General features: G+C 37.9%; 1 protein-coding gene across 4 annotated transcripts in view; it reads right to left on the minus strand.

Annotated features, from left to right (window-relative positions):
* The window catches only part of NMT2 (N-myristoyltransferase 2), a 67687-nt gene that overhangs the window by 6340 nt on the left and 35912 nt on the right, over positions 1–25435 (minus strand). For 2 of the 4 annotated variants that reach the window (XM_084868576.1, XM_084868577.1), the window contains 5 exons: positions 25285–25376; positions 25053–25169; positions 23562–23732; positions 21168–21276; positions 9696–9866 (listed from right to left, as the gene is read on the minus strand). In XM_084868576.1, coding sequence (XP_084724702.1) covers positions 9696–9866; positions 21168–21276; positions 23562–23732; positions 25053–25169; positions 25285–25376 — 660 coding nt within the window. The remainder of the gene's footprint in view (positions 1–9695; positions 9867–21167; positions 21277–23561; positions 23733–25052; positions 25170–25284; positions 25377–25435) is intronic. The other 2 variants (XM_084868578.1, XM_084868579.1) reach the window with 1 other exon arrangement.

Raw genomic sequence — 25435 nt, forward strand, 5'->3', positions numbered from 1 at the left:
GCTAAAAAAAAAAAAAATCCACTCCAAGATGCACTATAGTTGAAGTTCCAAAAACTAAAGACAAAGAAAAATCTTGAAAGTAGCCATAGAAACCAATGCATTACATATATATAACCAATTAGACTAACAGAAGATTTTGCATCTGAAATCATATAGGCCAGAAGGAAGTAATATTTTTTTTTAAGTGCTGAAAGAAAAGAATCATCAAGTATGAAATCTATATCTGGTGAAACTATCTTTCAGGAATGAAGGGGAAATTACATTCTCAGACAAATGAAAACTAGAAGAATTTGTTGCTAGTAGAAATACCTTTAGGACTAGCCAAAAGAAATTCTTCAAGTAGAAAGGAAATAATAAGGAATCTTGGTGCATCAAGAAGGAAGAACAAACAACAGAAACACCAGAAATTCTGGTATACAGTTAAATCCTTGAACAAAATAGGAGTCCTTAACATTCTTATTTCTGTAAAAGCCGACTCCCTGGACAGTTGGAAACCTGCATATAACTTTTAACTTCCCTGAAACTTAACTAATAGCCTACTGGACATCTTACTAATAACATGAATAGTCGACTAACACATATTTTGTATGTTATATGTATTATATACTATATTCTTATTATAAAATCAGCTAGAAAAAATGTTATTAAAATCATAAGGAAGGAAAGTGTATTTATATTACTGTACATATTTACTGAAAAAGTCTGTATGTAAGTGGATCTACACAGTTCAAACTTGAGTTGTTCAAGGGTCAACTGTATACTATAAATTATGCTTCAACTTTTAAGTTTTATAAATTTACTTGATGATTGAAACAAAAGTTAAAATGCCATCTGATATTCAAGACATTGATAATTAAAAGTCAAGAATGTAAAGGGACCTAAAAGAAAGTGAAGTCACTTGAAGTGGTAAAATGTTGATATCAATAGACTATGATCAGTTACACATGTATATTGTAATAGCCAGTGCAACCATCATGAAAACTATAAAAATACACTCAAATGTACTAAAACTAAGTCAAGATAGAATCCTAAAAAGTTCTTCAAGCAATGCATAGGAAGGCAAAGAAAAAGAAAGAGGAACAACACCAGAGGAAACAAATAGAAAGCATAATAAAATGGTACAGTTAAGCTCTAATCCTATCAATAAAGAGGGGATATGCTAATTGACCCTCACACCATCACAAAGATAGCAGTGCCCACAGCCAATAAGGAGGGAATGTGCTAATTGCCACATCCTCAAAGATGGTGGTGCCTACAGCCACAAGATGGCAGCGCTCAGTCCCCTCATCCTCGCTGGGGTGGCAGGTGTGGCAAGGCCAGACCCACTCCCAGGTGGGCCCAGCTGTTTCGCACACCTGCCTCCAGAGACCCCCAGTCTCCTCAGTACTCTAGCTGGTCAGGGCTAGCATGAGGAACAGGCAAGCCGCCCAGGGCTGCCTGAGGCTTGCACTGCCAGCATGGCAGCAGCAGAGGTGTAATGGGGTGTCGCCTTCCCCTGATCACCAGATTGCCTCCTGCCCTTGAGGGCTCCCGGACTGTGAAAGGGGGAAGACCAGGCTAAGGGACACCGCCCCCTCCACCTCCAATGCATGAATTTTCATACACCAGGCCTCTAGTGTATCGATAATTGTCAAATGTAAATGGCCTAATATACCAATTAAAAAATAAAAGATTGGCAGAGTGGACAAACATGGCCCCAACTACATGCTGTTTATAAGAAATTCACTGCAAATTCAATGACATTAATAGACTGAAAGTAAAAGGACTGCACACATTAATTTTTAAAAAGAGTGGCGTCCAGCTGGTGTGGTTAAGTGGTTGAGTACTGGTCCATGAAACAGGATGTCATGGTTCAATTCCCAGTCAGGGCACATGCCTTGGTTGCAGGCTCAATCCCCAGTAGGGGGCATGCAGAAAGCAGCTGATTGATGTTTCTCTTTCATCAATGTTTCTCTCTCTCTAAAATCAATAAAAATGTATTAAAAATTTAAAAGTGACTATATTAATATCAAATAAAGTTACTTGAGAGCAAAGAACATTACTAGAGATAAAGAGGGGTATTACATGATGATAGAAAGATTGATTCTCTAAACACAAAGGTCCTAAATGTATAGGTACCAACAAGACCTACCAAAACATCAAGAAAAAATGATATAGAGCTGCAAGGAGAAATAGACAAACACAATTATAGTTGGGGACTTCACAGCCCCTCTCATCAACTAACAAAACTATTAGAAAGAAAATCAACAAGAATACAAAAAATATAAATACAATCAACAGCATTTAATTGGTATACATAGTACATGCCACCTAAAAGCAAGAGAATATACATTTCATAAACACATAGAACATTCACCAAGATAGACCACATGCGCCGAAAACCTAAAGAATCCTACCAGAGTTGAAACAATAAAGCGTGTTCTCCAATCATAATAGATTGAAACTAGGAATCAATTGGTCTTCTCAAACACATAAAAATTAAACAACAGAATTTAAGTATATGCGTCAAAGACAAAGTCTCAAAGGAAATTAAAAAAAACACAACAGAATGAAAATAGAATATACTAAAATATGTAGAATTAAGCTAAAGCAGTACAGAGAGGGACATTTATAGAAGTAAATATTTATATTGTAGCAAAGAAAGATCTCAATAATCTAAGTCCCTCCCTTGAGGTATGAGAAAAAGAAGAGCAAAATAAACTCAAAGCAAGCAAAAGGAAAGAAATAATCTAAAATCAGAAGTCAATGACATTGAAAATAGAGAAAAATCAATGAAACAAAAATCTGGTTCTCTGGAAAAAATAAAATTGATGCAATGATAGCAAGACTGACAGAAATAAAGATAAAGAATGAATCATCAATAAAAGGAATGAAATAAGGTTTATCCAGCAGTCATTAAAAGAATAACTAGGGCCTGGCCAGTGTGGCTCAAAGTATGTGCCCTGACCAGGAATCACACCAGAAAGTCACGATTCGATTCCTGGTCAGGCTCTATCCTCAGTGAGGGGCATGGAGGAGACAGCTGATCAACGCTTCTCTCTCATTCTTAATGTTTTTATTTCTCTCTCTTCCTTTCCTCTGAAATTGAGACTATATATATATATATATATATATATATATATATATATATATATATATTTTTTTTTTTTTAAAGTAAAGAATAACAAGGAAGTGATTATGAACAACTTTACTCTTATAAATTTGAAAAATTTAGCCCTGACCATTGTGCTCTATGGGTTGGGCATCATCCAAACTGTACCAAAAGGTTGCAGTTGTTGGTTCGATTCCCAGTCATGACACATGCCTGGTTTGTGGGCTTGATCCCAGATAGGGGATGTGCAGGAGGTAGCAAATCAATGTTCTGCTCTCATATTCATGTTTCTCTCTCTCCTCCCTCTCTTAAAAAAAAATCAATAAAAAATATAACTACATTTGACAAGTTAGAATGGACCAATGCTTCAAAAACCACAATGCATTAAAACTCAATCAAGATGAAATAGATTATCTGAATAGTCCATTATTTTAGCAAAAATAGTTTTCTAAGGTCAGATGGTTTTAACTGAAGAATTCTAGAAAACATTTAAAGAATTACCACCTATTCTATGCATTATCTCCTAGAAAATAGAAGTAACACTTCCCAAACTAATTTTATTAAGCCAGTATTATCATAGTACAAAGGAACAAAACAAACAAAAATCACAAAACATACCCCAAGCCCTCCAGACCAAATATTTCTCATGAACTCAAAAAAATTCAACAAAATATCAGTAATTCAAATTTTAAAATGTATAGAAAGAATGATATGCACCATAAACAATTAAGATATTTAAAAATCAATCAATGTAATATACCAAAACAACAGACTAAAGGGGAAAACTCATATGATCATATCAAATCAAACAGAAACACTGGTCAAAATTTAACACCCATTCATGGTAACAACTCGCAGCAAGTTAGGAGTAGAGGGACTTATCTCAAATTGATAAGGTGCATCTACAGAAATTCTACAGCTAACACACCTCATGATGAAAAACTGAATGCTTTCCCCTGAATATGAAGAATGAGACAAGGATGTCAACCTTCACCACTCTTATTCGAAAGAGTACTGGAAGACATAGCTACTGTAATAAGTCAAGAAAAATAAACAAAAGAGATACAGATAGGTCCTGGCCAGTTTAACTCAGTGGATTGGGCATCGGCCTGCAGAGTGAAGGGTCATGGGTTCGATTCTGAGCAAGGGCATATACCTCAGTTGCAGGCTTGATCCCCAGACCTGGTCAGGATGCATTCAGGAGGCAACCAATTGATGTGTCTCTTTCACATTGATGTTTCTCTCTCTCTCTCTCTCTCTCTCTCTCTCTCTCTCTCTCTCTCTCTCTCTTCTACTCTCTCTGAATATCAATGGAACAATATCCTCAGGTGAGGATTAACAAAAAAACAAACAAAAAAAGGGATATAGATAGGAAGAGAAGAAATAAAATTGTTCCTATTTGCAGTTGACATGTGCTATGTACAAATCCTAAGAAATCCACAAATAAACTGGAACTAATAAGTGATTTAAACAAGATATCAAGATATAAGATCAACACAAAAAAAGCAATTGTATTTGTATATAGTAATGATCAACATGCAGAAACCAAATTTAAAAACACAATACCATTTATGCCCAGCTGTGATGGCTTAATGGATAGAGCATCATACTGTGGACGAAGAGGACCTGGGTTCGATTCCCAGTCAGGGCACATGCCTGGGTTGTAGGCTCAATCCCCAGAAGGGCATGCAAGAGGCAGCCAATCAATGAGTCTCTCTCATCATTGAAATTTCTCTCTCTCTCCCCCTCTCCCTTCCTCTCTGAAATCAATAAAAATATTTTAAAAAATAAATAGAAATACAATACAAGAAGGACATTACATAATGATAAAGGGAACAACCCAAGATTAGGATATAACCTTTGTGAGCATTTATGCATCTAAGCAAATCCTGATTGACATAAAGAGAGAGAGGTTAACAGTAATACAGTAATCATAGGGGATTTTTTGACACTCCATTGACATCAATGGATAGATCTTGCGGACAGAAAATCAACAAGAAAATGGTGGACTTAAATGACATACTAGATTAGGTGGATTCAATTAATATCTTCAGAGCATTTCACCCCAAAGCAGCAGAATACACATATTTCTCATGTGAATTTTCTAGGATAGACCACATGTTAGGACACAAAATAAGTCTCAATAAATACAGGATTGAAATTATATCAAGCACCTCTGACCATAATAGTATGAAATTAGAAACCAATCATAAGAAAAAAAATGAAGAACACACAAAAACATGAAGGCTAAACAATATGTTACTAAACAAGGAACGTGTTAACAATAAGATCAAAGAAGAAATTAAAAGATACCTTGAAACAAATGAAAATGAGAACACACCAACCCCAAATCTATTAGGCACAGTGAAAGCAATTCTTGGAGGGAAATTAATAGCATTACAGGCCTACCTCGAGAAACAAGAAAATTCTCAAACAATCTAACTTTACGTTTAAAGGAAATTTCAAAAGATTAATGAAACCACGAGTTGGTTCTTTGCAAAGATAAACAAGATTGACAAAACTTTCATCAGATTCAAGAAAAAAAAGAGGACCAAAATAAATAAAACCAGAAATGAAAGAGAAGTAACAAGTGACCTACAGAAATAAAAAGGATTGTAAGAAATATTATGAACAACTATATACCAACAAATTGGACAATGTGGACAAAGTGGATAAATTCCTAGAAATATATAATCTTTAAATAAGGAAGAAACAGAGAATCTGAATAGGCATATTACAACTAGTGAAATGGAGCAGTAATAAAAAAAAAACTCCCAACAAACAAAAGTCCTGGACTGGATGGCCTCACAGGTAAGTTTTTCTAAACATTCAAAGAATTAAGTCCTATTCTTCTCAAACAATTCCAAAAAATTCAAGAGGAGAGAAGACTCCCAAGCTAACTTTGAGGCCAGCATTAAACTAATTCCAAAACCAGATAGACACTACAAAGAATGAACATACAATAGATGAACACAGATGCATAAATCCTCAACAAAATATTAGCAAACTGTAGCCAGCAATACATTAAAAAGACCATACGCCATGATCAAATGGGATTTATTCCAGGGATGCAAAATTGGTACAATATCCACAAATCAATTAACTTGATACATACCACATAAACAAAATGAATGATTAAAATGACATGATATCAATAGATGTAGAAAAATCATTTGACAAAATCCAGCACCCACTTTGATAAAAACTCAGCAAAGTGGGGATAAAGGCAACATACCTCAACATAATAAAGGCCATATATGACAAACTCACAGACAGCACCATGGTAAAAAATTAAAAACATTTCCCTTTCGATGAAGAACAAGACAGGGATGTCTGCTTTTACCACTATTCAACACTAGTTGCCCTGTGCACGAAATTTGTGAATGGGTGGGGGAGCTTCCCTCAGCCCAGCCTGCACCCTCTTCAATCGGGGACATCTTGGGGGATGTCCGACTGCAGGTTAATCAGACATCCCTAAACCAGCAGTCAGACATCCCTCTAGCAATATGGGATCACTGACTCCTAACTGCCCACCTGCCTCCTGGCCTGATCTCGCCCCCAAATGCCCTCCCCTGCCAGCGTGATCACCCCTAACTCCCTCTGACTCAGCCCCCACCACCATGGCTTTGTCCGGAAGGAAGTCGGATGTCCAGAAGAAGATGCTCTTAGCAGACAAAAATACATAATCCCTATATCTGGACTGATAGCCAGCCATATGCAGTATACTGCCAAACCAGTCATTAAAAAATTGAACCGCTTTCTTACACCTTACACCAAACAGCTGTTGCCCTTAAAACCCCTCCTCAGCCCCCACCTTAGGTTCTGCCTTCGCAGTTCACCCAGATTTACATCTGATTGGTCGGTTTTTATGCCAGTCAGTGTCAGAAGCTCTGCCTCCTAGACAGTCATTGGCTCCTCACAGTTCACCCAGATTTGGTCCTAATTGGTAAGTTTCTATGCCATCCAGTGTCTCCAGGCCTGATCAGAGAGGCAAGGCTGATCAGTAGTCCCTGCAGAAGCCTGGAAAGAGAGAGAGGTGTGCTGCTGGCCAGTCCCAGAGAGGAAGAGAGAGGCAAGGGCTGATCAACAGTTTCCACGGAGGCTACAGATCAGACCCTGCTTCTCTCTCCAGGTATTTCTCTGGGCCTGATCCACAGCCCCCTCAGCAGTCAGTGCTGGGTCACTATGGCAACCTAGCACTGACTGCAGGACTGACTTCCGGTTGGTCGAGACTTCAGTCATTTTGGATGATACAGACCCTGAGTTTTTATATAGTATGACATCCCCTGAAAATAAGACCTAGTGCAACTTTGGGAGAAAAAATTAATATAAGACACTGTCTTATTTTCGGGGAAACAGGGTATTAGGATAGTACTAGAAGTCCTAGCCACAACAATTAGACAGGAAGAAGAAATAAAAGGTATCCAAATAGAAAACGAAGAAATAAAGCTATCATTATTTGTACATGACATGATACTATATATAGAAAACTCGACAGATTCCACCAAAAAACTATTAGAACTGCCCTAACCCTCATGGATCAGTAGTTAGAGCACTGGCCCATGCACTGAAATGTTGGGGGTTCAATTCCAGTTCAAGGGCATGTACCTGGGTTGCAAGTTAGATTCCCAGCGGGAGATCATGCAGGAGGCAACCAATCAATGTATCTTTCTCATATTGATGTTTCTCTCTTTCTTGCTCTCGCTCTCTCTCTTCCTCCCTTCCACTCTAGCTAAAAAAAAAAAAAAAAAAAAAAAAATTTCAGTAGAAAAAATATCCTCGGGTGAAGATTAACAACAAAAAACCAATGGATTTTAATCTAACAGTATCAAAAGTCCATTAATATGATTTGAGATACATAATATCCACAATTACCTAAAAAGGCTATTAAAATATTCATTCTTTTTCATATTTTCAATACTCTGTGTGAAGGATTTTTTTTCATACACTTCAATCAAAATAATATATCACAATAGACTAAATGCAGAAGATGTGAGAACCCAGTTGTTTTCTATTAATCAGACATTTAAGAAGATATTTGCAATAATATAATACATTCTTTTCACTAATTTTGTTACTTTGGAAAAGTTATTTGTCATACAAAATATGTCATTTAGGTAAATGTAATGGATTTACTATTATTATACGGTCATTAAATAATAGATTTTTTTCCCAATTATTTTTTGTTTTTCTTTTTTTACTGAGATATAATTGTTGTATAACATTATATTAATTTCATATGAACAATATGATTTGATATATGTGTATATTATGAAATGATCACTACAATAAGTCTACTTAATATCCATCACCTCACATAGTTACAAGGTTTTTTTCTAGTGATGAAAACTTTTAAGATCTACTCTTCTAGTAACTTTCAAATATACATACAGTATCATTAACTATAGTTATTATGCTGTACATTACATCCCCAGAACTCAACTTATTTTATAACTGGAAGTTTATACCTTTAACCACTTTCATCCATTCCCTTCTTCCCACCTCTGACAACCAAAAATCTGTTATCTGAACCTATGAGATTGTTTTGTTTTTAAAGATTCCCTATATAAGTGACATTATACAATATATGGTATTTGGCTTTATCTGACTTATAAAATAATATTTAAAATTTGTTTTAATTTTGAATATAGTATACATTTGTAGATATAATCCACAAAAATAAAAAGCTCAATAATTCTTAAAAGAGTAAACGAGTCCTGGGATAAAAAGAAAACTGAGAACTGCTGCTCTGGAGAAACTTGTGTAAGTGCATAAAGATTTGTACACAAAGATATCCACTCCAGCACTGTTTCAAAATTAAAAGTTTAAAAACAAAGACTGCTCAATTGTTTTTCAGAAAAGTCCTTGAATTCACTCTGTCTACTCCTACCATTACTGCCCTAACTTAGCTGTAATTTTACATTCAGACAATGCCTGACAATGCTGAAAATATACTTCCAGCTCAATTCTCATAACAAATAGCGAATGGACCACTAACTCTTTGCTTCTTTCTCTCCTCCAGGTAATTACGAGTTTAAATCCCAACTTCTCAACTTCAACTTACTTCAACCAAAAGAGCTTCTAAGTGAAGTAGTATTTGCATAACAAATTCTAAGCTTTTGAAAACATGGTTTAAAAATCACTATGTTAAACTCATATAACCAATAATCAGAAAATCTAAACTGTAACTTTTCCTTCATTCACTTGAACAAGAAGGGTTGAATTAAGTGGTTTAATCTCAATCAAATGCAGTTTAGTTCCAGTTTTGCAAAACCAAAGGAATATTAAACTTTGGAATGTATCTATCACAAAGGAGGTCATCCAAATTGGCTTTTTTGCAAAATGAGAAAAGCAATTAAAAGATCAGTAGCAACAGAAAAGTATAGTGATTTCCCATTCATAAGTAGTAAAGTGTGCTTTTTTCTAGCAATGGAAACTGTAAGAAGAAAACCTGGTTCTAGCAGGGTGAGCAGAAATCTGGTATAGAAGCGGCAAGTCATGGAAGAAGAAGAAAGATGGCACTGAGTGATCTTTCTGGAAAACTAACTCAGTGGCATATAGTATCTTCATATTTCTCTGAACCATCATATCATCTTATCTTTACCTCCACTACAAACGTGTCAATAATGTGCTCCTGGGGGAGGAACCAGTGGGCTACTTCCTCTTCATCCATCACCGGGGCAAGGTGAAACTGCTTCAGGTAACTGTTGGCTAATTCTCGAATTGCTTTGACATCTCTCGGTTCCATTGGTCTCAAGCCTGAAGTCTTTGTCACCTTGTTGGAGTGAAAACAAAACCAATTGGGAAGTTTAAATATAGAGAAGTAAAAAGCACTTTGTGCTAACCTGTGATCTGCAGACCAGCTGTGTCAGCGTCACAGAGAAGCCTGTTAGAACTGCAGACTCTAGGCTAGGGGTGTCGAACTCAATCAGAGAAGGGGCCAAAATCTAAAATCCAGCCTAAATCGCGGGCCCAATGGTTTACTGAACAGTCATAAACTGACAATGTCATAAACTGACAGCGGAGTGCAGTGATGACAGGGCGGTGCGGGCCACATTGCAAGGCCTGGCGGGCTGGATTTGGCCCGCGGGCCTTGTGTTTGACACATGTGCTCTAGGCCTTGCCCCAGACTCATCAGGTTACAACCTGCAAGTTAGCAAGCTTCCCTGGTAATCTGTATACACATTAAAGTATGAGGAGCACTAAGTTAGATTATATGCTAGACCAGCGGTAGGCAAACTGCGGCTCGTGAGCCATGCACTCTTTGGCTCTTCTACAAAATACCACATGCGGGTGCGCACATACAGTGCGATTGAAACTTTGTGGCTCGTGCGCAGAGGTCAGTTTCAGCTTTCAAAAGCAATTTCAATGGTTGTACTGTTGATATTTGGCTCTGTTGACTAAAGAGTTTGCCGACCACTGTGCTAGACCATGTGTTATACCTTATCTCTGTGTGCCAGGTCTTTAGTCAATATTGCCCAGGACACAAACAAAATGTGTATGCCAATGCCAAGAATTTTAGCAGCCTACACGGTAGGGCAGAGCAAGCTCAGCATGTGTTCTGGAGTAGTGGGCTTTAACACTGCCCTGTCTGACAGTCTGAAAACACAGCCAAAAAGAGTTGAGAAACTTATTTTATTCAATGGCCTGTGAACAGGATATAGCTATTTTATTCTCGTGAGCAACAAAAATGAAATAATATTGATCAGAATGGGAAGGAAAGTGTTTGAATAGCCAAGATTTTTCTGAAGGCAAATGGCTTGCTGCCAAGGACTGTTTGGTTCTCTCATGCAATATTTTGATTAAGGGTGATCAGATAATGCATTTGAGTCCTTTCTTCCAAAGTATCACAATTTTCCCATTAGGTCACAGGGATAAACCTAAAGGTCAGGACATTTGCATTTGTTCAACTTCCTATCCTGACAAGAGCTCCAGACATCACTTAGCTCTCTAGGAACTGTCTGGACACCAGGGCACTTAAACCTGGAAGTGAAAAACCCACGCCATTTGTTAGTTTGTACAAACAAAACACTGAAAACTTAGACATGCAATTTCATTTTCCCAGTTCACTTGATTTTTTTTTTCTTGAAGAAATAGTGGATACATTTAAGGGATAACTTGTATTGCTACTCTATCTTTTCCATCTTAAATATTTCTAAATATATGAAAATTAAAAGCTGCCTCTACTGGTAAAATTAGATCAGTAGTATAGCAGAAGCCCAAGGTGGAAAATAGGTTTTCATCAGCATGCGGCTCTGTTTGAGTTAGTTGTGCTGATGTTTCTAAGGCTCTGTGACAAAGAATGCTGATTGATTATTGATTGTGGGGGAGGAGATGGCAGGTGCGTTCTTTGTATTTACAGACTCGATAATTCTTCGCTGAGTATTTACTATGTACAACTCAGTTGTGATTTATGTAATCCATAAATACATAGTAATGCAGCTAAAACAGTTTAATAGTCAAAACTGAAAGAATTGAAGTCTTTAACATTTAACAGAGAACTTGTACTTGAGGCTTTTTGTGGATCTCAGAGCCAAAGGACAAGAAACCGCCAGGTCCAGGTTTCCATCCTAGGTTAATCCTTCAGGTAAGCAGGGCAATAACAGCTTGGATACGTGTTAAATGAATTCCTATGTTTTGTATCACAATCATTTACAAAGTGAGGTGAAGGCTACAAACATGGGGAAAAAGTCACCATTGGCTAAGTAAAGATGACACTTCTGTGGTGTGGCATTTATATGCAAACCAGGTGTGAAATTATTATACATTTTTCTTTTGTTTCCCCCCTAAGCCAATTTTAGTATTGGTATTATTTTTAGACTGCAGTTCACGGGAAGAGGGAACCTATGTGTTTCCAAATACTGTTAAATGTAATAAATATATATTTCTAAATGCTAGTCAGAAGAGCAAAACCTTATAGGATACATACTGCAGTCATTAATAAAAAAGATTATTTACTGCTATGAGGATGACTTTGGAAATTTTAAATAGCCTTTCTCAATATTAGACATTTTTCTTTTGTTACTGGTTTAGTAACAACAATACCAAGCACTTAGCTTTATCAATGAAAGCAATAGGACACATGATATGTTAATAGAGAACATTCAGAAATGAAGAAAAGGCTTGCCAGCTTCTCTCTAAAGCAAAACATTCTTCTCCAACATAGTTGTCATGCATTCAATATTCACACTGTGAAATCACCAAAGTCCACATCCTGAAAGCAACTATTAGCCTCCCCTTTATATTATGAAAGGTTATTGCATACTTCCTTAGAGCTCTACTAATGTGATTATATCCACCCATATTTGTCATACTAGAAGTTAAGTCAGAAATTTTAAAACAAAAGAATATATAAGGCTCTCATGTTGAGTGATGTGAGAGGAATGGCGGTGTGAGAGTGCACCTTGTTCTTTCCCCCTAAAATTTCAACAAATTAACCAACTATAATTCAACAAAGAAATCCCTACTTAAAACCTGTTATCCGAGCGGGACCTATAAATACGTCAAACGTAAACAATATCGGGAACGGGTAGGACATATGAATACGTCCTTGAAATATATGTTGCACCCTGAGAGGGACAGTATATATTTTTTGTAATCTTTATAATTGTTTGTAAAATTTATAATTTTTTAATTCGATGTTTCCATTTTGTTGTTGGTATTCTTTTCTATTTGTTTGTAATTTTGTATTTTCCTTTGTGCTTTATATATAAATAAACGAAAAAATATATATTTCATTTATTTTAATTAAGTATAAATAAAAAAATAATAATATGAAATTACGTCCTCCGGGCGTGATGTACTGACACGCCCTAGTGAAAGAGTATGCGCCCATTACAGGTTGCGTAATAAAAAAGGGAACTCCCTGGTTAACAGGTTAACACAGACACACCCTTGAGAGACCTGCACATTGAAACATCAAAAGATGGGCATCTGGGAATAAAGAGGGGAGATGAGAAGGGAGGAAAGTGTACCTGGTCCACAGATGCAGCCCTGCAGCTGGGAACTCTTGGCTAAGCTGATAGATTCAAAGTAAAAGGGTGAAAAATGTTTCTCCAAGCAAATAACATCCACAGAAAAGCACATGCAGCCATACTTATATCTGATAAAATAGATGTAAAGATAATAAGAGACAAAGATGGACACTTTATAATGATAAAGGGGACACTACATCAAGAAAACATAAGACTTCTTAATATATATGCACCCAACCAGGGAGCACTGAAATATATAAAACAACTACTCATAGAAGTAAAGGGAGAAACAGATCAAAACACAACCCTAGTTGGGGATCTTAATACTCCTTTACAGCTCTAGAAAGATCAAATAAAGAAATATTGGCCTTAAATAAAACACTAGGCCAAATGGACATAACTGACATTTACAGAACCTTTCATCCCAAGTGCACATAGAGCATTCTTAAGAATATTCCAAGAATATTAGGTCACAAAACTAACATCAATAAATTCCAGAAGATTGAAATTATACCAAGCATATTCTCTGATATCAATGTCTTGAAATTAGAAATCAATTGCAAAATGGAAGTAAAAAAACCCACAAATACATGGAATTAAACAACATATTACTGGGTCAAATACAAAATACAAGATGAGAACAAAAGATACACAGAGACAAATGCGAATGACAATACAACATGTCAAAAAATCTAAGATGCAGGGAAAGCAGTAATAAGAGGGAAGTGTATATCATTATAGGCCTATCTCAAGAAACAAGAGAAATCCTAAGTAAACAACCTAACATTACACCTTATATTGTAGAACTAGGACAGGAAGAACAAAAGCACTCAAAGTCAGCAGAAGGAAGGATAAAATAAAAATTAGAGAATTGAATTAAATAAACAAAAAGACTATACAAAAAAATAATAAAACAAAGAGCTGGTTCTTTGAAAAGATTAATGAAATGGACAAACCCCTAACTAGGTTCACTAAGGAAAAAAGGAATAAGAGCCATGTAAACAAAATCAGGAATGAGAGAGGAGAAATTACCACAGACATCACAGATATACAAAGGATACTAGAATATTATGAAAGATTATATGCCACAAAATTCAATAACCTAGAAGAAATGTGTAAGTTTCTAGAAATATATAACCATCCTAGACTGAATCATGGAGAATTGGAAAAATTAAATAGAACAGCCAGCAGTGAGGAAATTAAAACAACCATTAAAAAAAAAAAAAAAAGTCCAGGATCAGATGGTTTCACCAGTGAATTCTACCAAATGTTCAAAGAAGATTTAAAACCTATCCTTCTCAAACTTTTCCAAAAAATTGAAGACTCTACCAAAAAACTATTAGAAACAATAAAAAAAATACAGTCAAGTTGCAGGATACAAAATCAATGTGCAAAAATCCATTGTCTACCTGTATACTAGCAACAAAACTTTAGAAAAAATAGGGAAAAAATTCCATTTGTAATTGCAACCAAAATAATAAAATACCTAGGAATAAACTTAACAAAGACTGTGAAAGACTTTTAAAATGGAAAAATATCCTGTGTTCATGGATTGGAAGAATCAGTATAGTTAAAATGGCCATATTACCCAAAGCAGTATACAGATTTAATGCAATCCCCATCAAAATTCTAATGTCATTTTTTTTAAAAAATAGAATGAGAAACCACAAAATACCCCAAATAGCCAAAGCAATCCTAAGAAAAAAGAACTGGAGGTAACATGCTACTGGACTTAAAATAAAATTATACTACAGAGCTACAATAATCAAAACAGCATGGTATTGGCAGAGAAACAGACACACATCTCAGTGGAACAGAAGAGAGCCCAGCTATAAAACCACATGTATATGGTCAGATAATTTTTGACAAAGGAACCAGAAATACACAATGGAGTAAAGACAGTCTTTTAAATAAATAATGCTGGGAAAACTGGAAAGCCACGTTCAAATGGGTGAAACTGGATTACAGTTTGTCCTTATGTACAAAAATTAATTCAAAATGAATCAAAGACCTAAATATAAGACCCAAAACAATAAGTTACATAGAAAAAAATATAGGTACCAAACTTATGGACCTTTGTCATAGAGAACATTTTATGAACTTGACCCCGAAGGCAAGGGAAGCAAACATAAAAATAAATGAATTGGACTATAATATATCAAACTAAAAAGCTTCTACATAGCAAAAGAAACTGACAACAACACAAAGAGATAGCCAACCAGATGGGATATGACATTTACAAACAGTAGCTTTGACAAAGGTTTAATTTCCACAATATATAAAGAACTAATAAAACTCAACATCAAATAAACAACCTAATCAAAAAGTGGGCAGAAGACCTGAAAATACACTTCTCCCAAGAATACAAACAGCCAATAGATATATGAAAAGATGTTCAACCTCACTGGCAATTAGGAAAATGTAAATTAAAACTACAATGCTATACCACTTCATACCTGTTAGAGTGGCCATTACCAATAAGACAAACAACAAGTGTTTGAGAGGTTGTGGAGAAAAGGGAGCCCTCATTCAGTGCTGGTGGGAGTGTAGACTGGTACAACCACTATGGGGAGATTCCTAAAAATATTAATAATAGAGCTACCATACGAGCCAGCAATCCCTCTCTTGGGTTTATACCTGAAAAACTCGAAATCATGTATTTGCAAAGATATATGCACCCTATGTTCATTGTAGCATTACTCACAGTGGCCAAGACATGAAAATAACCAAAGAGTCCTGCGATAGAGGACTAGATAAAGATACACACATACACACAGTGGAGTGCTGCTCAGCCATAAGGAAGGGTGAAATAACGCCATCTGTAACAACATGGATGGACCTTGAGAACATTATGCTAAGAGAGATAAGTTGGTCAGGAAAAGCTAAGAATCCTATGATTTCACTCATATGTGGGATATAAAACTGAAACTTGTGAACATAAACAGCAGTAGGTGACCAGAGGGAAAGGAGTCGGGGGGAAAAGGTGGTCTTAATATATTAGGACAGGAGTAGATCTGACTTTGGGTAGTGGACAAATGGTGTAATATACAGATCTTATAACATAGAAGCCCACACCTGAAACCCATATATTCATATCAACCACTTTCAGAACTGCTACCTCAAGTCTCTGAAAGTTGGAAAATTGGGTAGTAGGATGTAGATGAGAAACACAGTGAAACAGTAAGCATGGGCAAATAGTCAGGAGAAAGTATATAAACTTAGCAATTTATAAGCACTTCCAAGTTTTCACACAAGCAGTAAAGCAGAAGAGAATAGACTACTCAGCTATAAAAGGACCTAAGAAACAGGAGAATATTTACTTTTGCTGACCAACAATGGCTTATGGATCTCAGGGCCTAAACCTGCTTCTTTCTGACATTGTGAAGTTATATACTCTTCAAAAAAAAAAAATCTAGAGAAGCATGAAATAAAATTTAAAATGTAAACCAGAAACACTCAAATTATAGCTGTTGTCTTCAGGAAGAGATGGGGAGAACACAAAAATTAGATAAAAATGGTAACTTTGGCATAATCTGAAAGAGTGAAGTGGCAATGTTTTCTGAGTGTTTAATAAAACACAAAAACTATTTTCCAGTAACTGAGAAAACCTTAAATTTCATCAGCAAATTCTGTATCTCAATCAGACTTACTTTTCCACAGTCCAACTAATAGGCATTTATTCATTGGAATCTGTATATGAAATGTGTAACATTTGCTTACAATAGCATAAGGAAATAAAGCTCAGAGTCTATAAAAAAACAGAAGCAGTGTTGTATGTCAAACTATGAGGCATGTCTGTTTTAGAGGCAAGATTCCAGAGTGGAGATGTAAGCAGTGATTATGGTTATTTATTTGATTAAAAAAAGGAGCAGTAGAATACTAAACATTAAAAAAAATTGTCTACTGCTACTAAATCTAGAATATCTTGCGTGTCTTCACATGTCTTCACAAGCGTGTCCTTGCAACACAGCAGAAAGCTGGGAGATTAATCTGAATCCTGTTCTTTACCTGTTTTTAAATAATCTAACAAAAAGAATCCAACTTTGTTTGGAAATGCTCAACACCAAATTAAAAACAAACCAGCATTTAAAGGGTAGAGAAATGAATTACTCTTGGAAAAACTTTAGTATTTGAGTTAGCAGTAGTTAATGGCATGGGCTCCTAGATAGTTCTGTCCTAACTTTAAACTGGGCAAATGAGGCTATTATAGTATTTCCATGTCCTCTTTTACAAAACAGGGAAAGGGACCTGCCTGCCTATGATTGTTCTAAATAAATAAATGAGTCTACAGAAGCGCAATGTCTAGCATGATGCTGACCACAATGAATGTTAACTTGTATTCAGAAGTCTATGAAAAGACATAAAGCAGCATCATAAGCAGAAACAGTAATAATGAATCAGAAAATAAGACATCCACAGAGCAAAAGTTGCATTCAACAAAGTTGTTCTCTTTAGGCTTAATAATACAAACCTATTCTTAAATGACATGCTTGCTAGCGGAGACAGCATCCATCTGAGCCCATGAGGGAGGAGGTCTGGTGTATGCTGCATTGTCCAGCTTCTAACTCAAGAGACTGCAGTTGGCACCTTCCAATTTTCCAAATTCTATACTTTCATCTCTTCTACCCCCTCTTTTTTTCTCCTTTATGTACTCCTTATCTTTCTCCCCTTCTCTATGATTGGAACATGCCAATGAGAACTGTTTGGACCTGGACAATCATCCTTTCTTTTCTTAACCTACACTCTAATGTCTATACAGAGAGACATTTGGTAGGACTGAGCAATGATGCCCCCCAAGAGGTGTGGTAGAGTTAATGGCAGAAGCAAAGAGATCTAACAGGCAAAAAATGGAAGTCTGGGGCCTGCATCCCAAAACCACCACTTATTAATGACATGCCCCAAGTGTCAAACTTCACAAGCCTCAGTCTTTTCATCTGTAAAATGGGGATAAGAAGTACCAACTTCAAAAGGTTTTTGTAAGAATCCTATCCTATATAATAAAACCCCAATATACAAATCAACCAAACAGTGGAACTCTATGACACACACTGACCACGGGGGTGGGGTGGGGTGGGGGCAGACGCTCAATGTAGGAGCTGCCCCCTGGTGGTCAGTGCACTCCCACAAGGGGAGCACCGCTCAGCCAGAAGCCTGGCTCACAGCTGGCAAAAGCCTCTCCCGCCTGCCTCTGCTGCAGGCAGGCGGTAAGGAGTGAGGGGTCCCGGACTGCGAGAGGGATGTCTGACTACAGGCCTAAGCTGGCAGGTAGACATCCCTGAGGGGTCCTGGGCTATGAAGACACCCTTCTGCAGTGCACGAATTTCATTCACTGGGCCTCTAGTATACTGAATAACATATGTGAGAACCCTTTATAAACTTTAGTTTATTGGGGAAATAAAAACCAATTCCTAACAGTGACTTTTACCAACTATTATTTGTATTGATTGATTCTTGTTCAAAAATATAAAGGCTAATGGACAAAGTCAAGTCAAAACACTGTTAGCAACTCAAATTCTAATCATCCTGAATAAGCCCATGATAGGTACTAAAACTCCTTATTCTTCATTCCATTTTGGGCAACCTACATGTAAGTGGCTGCTTTCCATAGATACAAACTAGAGTGCCTTAATCAACAAGTTGAAATCTGGGGAAACCAAAGTAGAAGAGCATTAGCCTCTAGTGAGAAAAACAGGCATGCTTCAAGTTTTAAATTCAACTCACAGGTAGCAAAGCAGTAAACAACTGGCAAGGGGGATGTTGAGAATGAACATGACTACAGAAGGCGTGTTTCATCTCAGCTGGGTGTGGTGCTCTTCTTTCTCACTGCCATCTGTGCCCCTGTGACCGTGCCCCTCAGTTGCTCTGGGTCTTGGCCATTTCCATAAACTGTTTCTAGTTTCAAAAGAATTAGTAAATATTGATTGTCATGATAACAGTGGGACTTCTCTGAACATCTTCCTATTTCTTCATTTCCTTTTTGCCCCGTAGCTTGAGAGGCCTGCTCCTTCCTCCCCAGGTTGTGTGCGCCCTCCTTCTTCATGTCACTGCATTTTTTATTTCCATCTGCTCTGATCTACACTGCCCCTCCCTGCTAGCCCTCTCAGAGAGACAGTGAGCTCATTAGTTCAAGCTCCACTTCCGTAACAACAGCTAAGACAGCGAGAAGAACATGCTTCTGATCCCGCTGCCAGGTCATGAAACCCAAGAATGATGACCCTGACACTTCTAACACCTGCTTTCCTTCACCTCCACTTCTCTCCTAATTAAATTCTGCCTAAAATCAGCCGAAACTGGTTTGGCTCAGTGGTAGAGCGTCAGTCTGTGGACTGAAAAGTCCCGGGTTCGATTCCGGTCAAGGGCATGTGCCTTGGTTGCGGGCACATCCCCATTAGGGGGTGTGCAAGAGGCAGCTGATCGATGATTCTCTCTCATTGATGTTTCTAGCTCTCTATTCCTCTCTCTTCCTCTCTGTAAAAAATCAATAAAATATATTTTAAAAATAATAATAAATAAATTCTGCCTAAAATCAGACATTAGGTGATTCTAGTCTATTATCAGAAAAATACATCAATTCTGCAACCACTGATGACCTGCATTTGGCAAACACAACTGGCCAAAAGGCAGAAAGAACTGGAGTGTGCTACACCCAGAGTGGCCACAGTTCTAGAGGAACATGATTACATTCTACATGACTCCCTCAACCAAGTTAAAATATCAACTAAATTGCTTTGTAAATACCACCAAAACAGAGTAACTCTGAAGAAATCAAACTTCAAACAAAAGACCCCCTCTGTGGCAGAGAGATTCTAGATGGCCTCCTGGTACTCACACCCTTGGGATCCACTCCTCTCAAGTGCGGGTGGACCTGTGACTGGTGTCTAACCAATGAGACGTGGTGATGGTGACTGGATGTCACTTTTGTGACTTGGGAGTAAGGTTCTAATGTCCATCTGCTAGGAGAGTCTCTATGGACGCTCTCCTCACTGGTTTGGATGAACAAGCTGCCATGTTGTAAGTCCTCGTGGGGAGAATCCCAGGCGGTAAAGAACGGATGGCGGCTAGGGTGGACAGTCAGCAAGGAACCGAGCCCTCGTCCAGCTGCCTGTAAGGAACTCAAGCCTGACAACAGCCATGTGAGTGTGGACATGGATCCATCCTGCAGGTTTCCAGGTGAGACCTGGCTGACACCTTGGTGGCAGCTTCATGAGAGACCCTGAAGCAGAGGCCTCAGCTAGCTGAGCCTTCATTCCTGACCCACAGAACTGGGAGACAGTAAGTGTATTGTTTTAAGCTGCTACATTTATAGTCATTTGTTACACAGCAATAGATAACTAATACACCATCCAAGCCAAGATGGTAAACATTTAAATTTTTACAGAATATTATTACTCAGCAATAAAAAAGAATGAAATATTGCAATTTGCAACAACATGGATGGATCTAGAAAGTATTATGATAAGTGGAATAGTCAGAGAAAGACAAATACCGTATGATTTCACTTATATGTGAAATCTAAAAAGAAAGCCAATAACAAATGAATAAATTAAACAGAACAGTTTAGATATAGAAATAAGCTGATGTTTCCCAAAGGGAAGAGTGTTGAGGGGATGGATGAAATTAAAACAAAAAGTTTAAATAAGAACAAATACATTTTCCCTATTAAAATACAGACAATTTTTTATTTTGGGAATTTGCTATTTTAAAAAGATGATAATTTATTTATAAGACATTATTTCCTCCCCCAGATCTCTCCTTTTAACCTTATATCTTAGTTCTATTACGTTAAGATTTCATCAGAGGCCTGAAAATTTTCTTCCCTTTTACTTAAAAAACCATAAATACTCAAAATTTCAAAACTTATGTCTTGAGTTTAATTCCATCCAACCAAAAACTGAAGAACTTAGACTTAAAAAAAAAAATTGGTATTTCCAAATGAACTCCCTTATTTTTCCTTGCCCCTGAATTCTATGCAGACCTTTTAGCTACCCATTCATATCTTCAGATACATAAGTCAGTTTTTTAGACCCCTGCAAGTAATTCCTTTCTACATTGAATGTTTCAGTCGTTACAATCTTAAAAAACTGCAAATTGATTTTACTTACATCTGGAAGTCTGTACAACTTCATTGTTCTCTGTAAAGTCATATTTCTACTCAAGTGAGAAAATTTCACTTCTACCAATTTTCTGGGGTTTAGTGATCGATGCCAGTATCTGGAATACAATAAAGTTTGAAAGTCGGACTGATTTCTGACTCTCCAAATTTTTACTCTGTCTAGCTCAGCTGTGGTAGAACATTTTAATGAATACTTATGTTATGCCTGGCACAATGCTGGATGCGGTCCCTCTTCCAATGCAATTATTTTATCACTCATTTTTTACCTCCACAGTATGTCCTGCATCCCTAGTTATGTTCCTCTGTAGTTTGTGAGCTTTCATCTATTTCAGTATAGAGGTATCTTAAAATTGTAACAGTCTTATTAATAATGACCAGTTTGGCCCTGACTGGTTTGGCTCAGTGGATAGAACGTCAGCGTGCAGACTGAAGGGTCCCAGTTCGATTCCGGTCAAGGGCACGTACCTTGGTTGCGGGCACATCCCCAGTGTGGGGAGAGGGAGGAACGGGGGAGGGGGGTGTGTGCAGGAGGCAGCTGATCGATGTTTCTCTCTCAGCGATGTTTCTAACGCTCTATCCCTCTCCCTTGCTCTCTGTAAAAAATCAATAAAATACATTTTTTTTAAAAATGACTAGTTTGTAAGTATTTCATAACCATCCCTGATTCTATAGAAAGCAACCCAAAAGTTTAAAAACTTGAAAATATTTGCCCTAAATTAGTAGAGCCTTCATATTTATCTAACAACCAATAAAACAACTTTTTTTCCCTTTTTTTTTAAAGTTGGTCTCAGAGAGGGAAGAGGGAGGGTGACAGAGAGAGAAGCATTGATCAGTTGTCTCCTGCACACACGCTGATGGGGGACCAAACCTGCAACCTGGGCATGTGCTCCATCTAGGAATCAAACTGGAGACCTTTGGTGCACAGGACAAAACCCAACCAATAGAGCCACACCAACTTTTCAAGAAACTAGCTTGAATTTCTTACGTGATCCCAGTTTAGGTATTGGGCTGATTTGTATTAACATCCTATCTAATAAAAGAGTAATATGCAGATTGACCATCACTCCAACACACAAGATGGCTGCCCCCTTGTGGTCAATGATCCTGCCCTCATGTGGACACAAGATGGCCAGCAGGGGAGGGCCGTTGGGAGGCACCAGGCCTGCAAAGGAGGGCAGTTGAGAGGGACCAGGCCTGCAAGGGAGGGCAGTTGGGGGCAATCAAGCCTTCAGGGGAGGGCAGTTAGGGGTGACCAGGCTGGCAGAGGAGGGAAGTTGGGAGCAAACAGGCTGGCAGGGGAGTAGTTAGACATCAATCAGGCTGACAGGGGAGTGGTTAGGGGGTGATCAGGCTGGCAGGCAAAAGTGGTTAGGGGCAATCAGGAAGGCAGGCAAGCGAGCAGTTGGGAGCTAGCAAGCCTGGATTGTGAGAGGGATGTCCAATGTCAGACGGGCAGTCAGACATCCCTTGAGGGTTCCAGATTGGAGAGGGTGCAGGCTGGGCTGAGGGATACCCCCTCGCCCCCAAGCACGAATTTTGTGCACCAGGCCTCTAGTATATCTATAAGTACCAAGCGCTACCTGATTGTGCCACAAGAGCTCCAATATGCACCTGTGAAGTCTTATTTATCCTATTTACTTATGAATAATTTCATAGGACAAAGTAATTTTATGGCTTACTTTTTTATGTTTACCTGAAGTTTTATTTTATTTGAATAAATGAAAATAGTGGAGGGAAGAGATACTGATTCTTCAGAAACAGGTTAGTCAAGTAACAATCCGACACTCAGTTTTTTCCCTGGATTAACCTCTGAAAGCTTGGTAAGAGCAGACTGAGTCATAGGCTTTTTTATCAGACATTTGGAATAGCACTGCAGAGCATGGTGTAAAACTGAGTGTTAGAGGAGAAAAGGAAGTGGTACCACCCTGGATATTTCCACATCATGATGCCTGGGGTTTCTCTATGTGTTTTTCCTGTAATGTATAAAATTACAGGAAAAACACATAGAGAAAACACATAATGGCATAACTGGGTCACCCACATCAGAATCTGATAAGATGTTGTTCTGTATATAAATGCAATCCCAGGACCCATGAGAGGTGCCTCAACCAGACCAGACCATCCAGTCTTTCAAATGGAAGAGACCCTGAAATGCAGCTCCAGATCACTGGCATACAAGTAGCTGTATGGTAATTAGAAAGAAGACTGGATTTAAGTGGTTCTTGCTTCCAATTTCCATTTCTGCTATCAACCAACTACATAATCATGGGTTAGCCAAAATCCCGGAGCTATAAACTCACCCCAAGTGAGAATAACACTTCTAGCAACAGGGTGGGAAGGCTCAATGCTTAGGCACAAATAAGATGCAAGGTAAGGGTATTACCTGCAAGTGGCCACTGGCTTCGGAAGAACCACACCAGCAGTATAAACGGCCTGGAAAATCCCTTCCAGATTCACCCTCCTAGTTATTTCTCGAATTAACACTGGGGCTACCCGTTTTGATCTCAATTTTTTATGAACACAAAGAAAGTTGATTTCGACCATCTTCTTCACACTAAGAAATAAAGAAAATCAGAGCAAACATAAGATGAACATGTTTTTTTAAAAAAAATAAGACAACACCCATAAAATTTCAAAGAATAAAAACTGAAAGACCTCCTTATATATAATATTAAAGAAATATATTCTTTCCTCTAGACTAGGGGTGTCGAACTCAATCAGAGAAGGGGCCAAAATCTAAAATCCAGCCTAAATTGCGGGCCAAATGGTTTACTGAACAGTCATAAACTGACAATGTCATAAACTAACAGCGGAGTGCAGTGATGACAGCGCGGTGCGGACCACATTGCAAGGCCTGGCGGGCTGGATTTGGCCAGCGGGCCTTGTGTTTGACACATGTGCTCTAGACATTTCACAAATTCAGGTCCATATACTATTTCCCATATGCCCCTACTTTATAACTCTAGACTACAGAAATGCAAACCTCTTATTCTAAATACATTTTAGAACTTTGGTCTTTTATAAGTTCTTGGTTTAGAAACTGGACCTGAGGTGCCTCAAAGTTTCTCTATGTGTTTTTCCTGTAATGTGTACAATTATGGAATCACTGGTCACCACTCGCAGAATCTGATAAGATGTTGCTCTGGATATAATGCAATCCCCAGGACCCTAAAAGGTGCTACACTAAACCTTCTAGATCTTCAAAGCCCGTTCCCGGGTATGCAGGCATTTCATTCAGCACACAGTATTCCTTGGGAGCAAATGTTTTTTAGCAATAAACAAGCCATTGTATTGAAAGGTAAAACCATCTATTATGCACTAGATTTTTGACTTTCTAGAGTTGGGTCTTTGACTTTCTTCACTAAAGACCCAGAGCATAAATGCAATATACACTTACCTATTAAAGAAACTTTAAAAAACCTCTCCTATAACTTTCTAAAGGAATTTCCCCAGAAATAAAACTAAAATACCTATTTATAGCTTTATTTATTCCACTACATAAATATACACATGGACATGTATATTCATATATGTACACAAAACATATCTGTGTGTGTGCATGTATGAGACTGAGCGGCAGCGGGAGAAAAAGAAGAGTTGTCCTTTTTGTTGTTTACAGACTGTTTAAAAAAATTAATAGACTTTATTTTCTAGAGCAGGTTTAAGTTCAAAACTGAGCAGAATGTGCAGAGTTCCCACATACTCCTGCCTCTCCCTGCCTCTCCTCCTCCCGCCTCCCCCCACCCCCCACATATACACACAACCTCCACCTCTATCAATAGCCTGGATTAAGTCACTTTTAAAAGTCTCTTATAATTGCAATCCTTGAAAAAGCAACACATCAAAACTGACATGGGCAAGCTTTCATATGTACCTGTCATAAATCCGAATGTTTGCTGGGATGGCACTTATGAACCCTACCAGTTTTTTGTTCGAAGACACTCTGACTCCACAGTGCCACTGAAGAAGCCAGCCAGGGGGACGCAGAGCCCTGAAGTCAACGTAAGCAAGGAAAACAGGCGCCAGTGAGTGTCCAAGAATACAGCGGTGGACAGAGACCACTAGCCCACCGCCCTACCACAGCCAGGGAGACCAGCAAGACTCACCACAGCAGGAACTCAGGCGAATAGTCAAACCGGAACATGTTGTCATCGTCCTCCACGTAATTCTCATTTAACAAGGTGTATAACTCCTTGAGCTGCAAGACCAAACAGGTGTGGGTTTATGGTGCTCGGAACCCACCCAGAAGCAATCCAC

The sequence above is a fragment of the Pipistrellus hanaki genome, assembly GCF_964339955.1.
Source record: "Pipistrellus hanaki genome assembly, chromosome: 1".
NCBI classification, from domain to species: domain Eukaryota; kingdom Metazoa; phylum Chordata; class Mammalia; order Chiroptera; family Vespertilionidae; genus Pipistrellus; species Pipistrellus hanaki.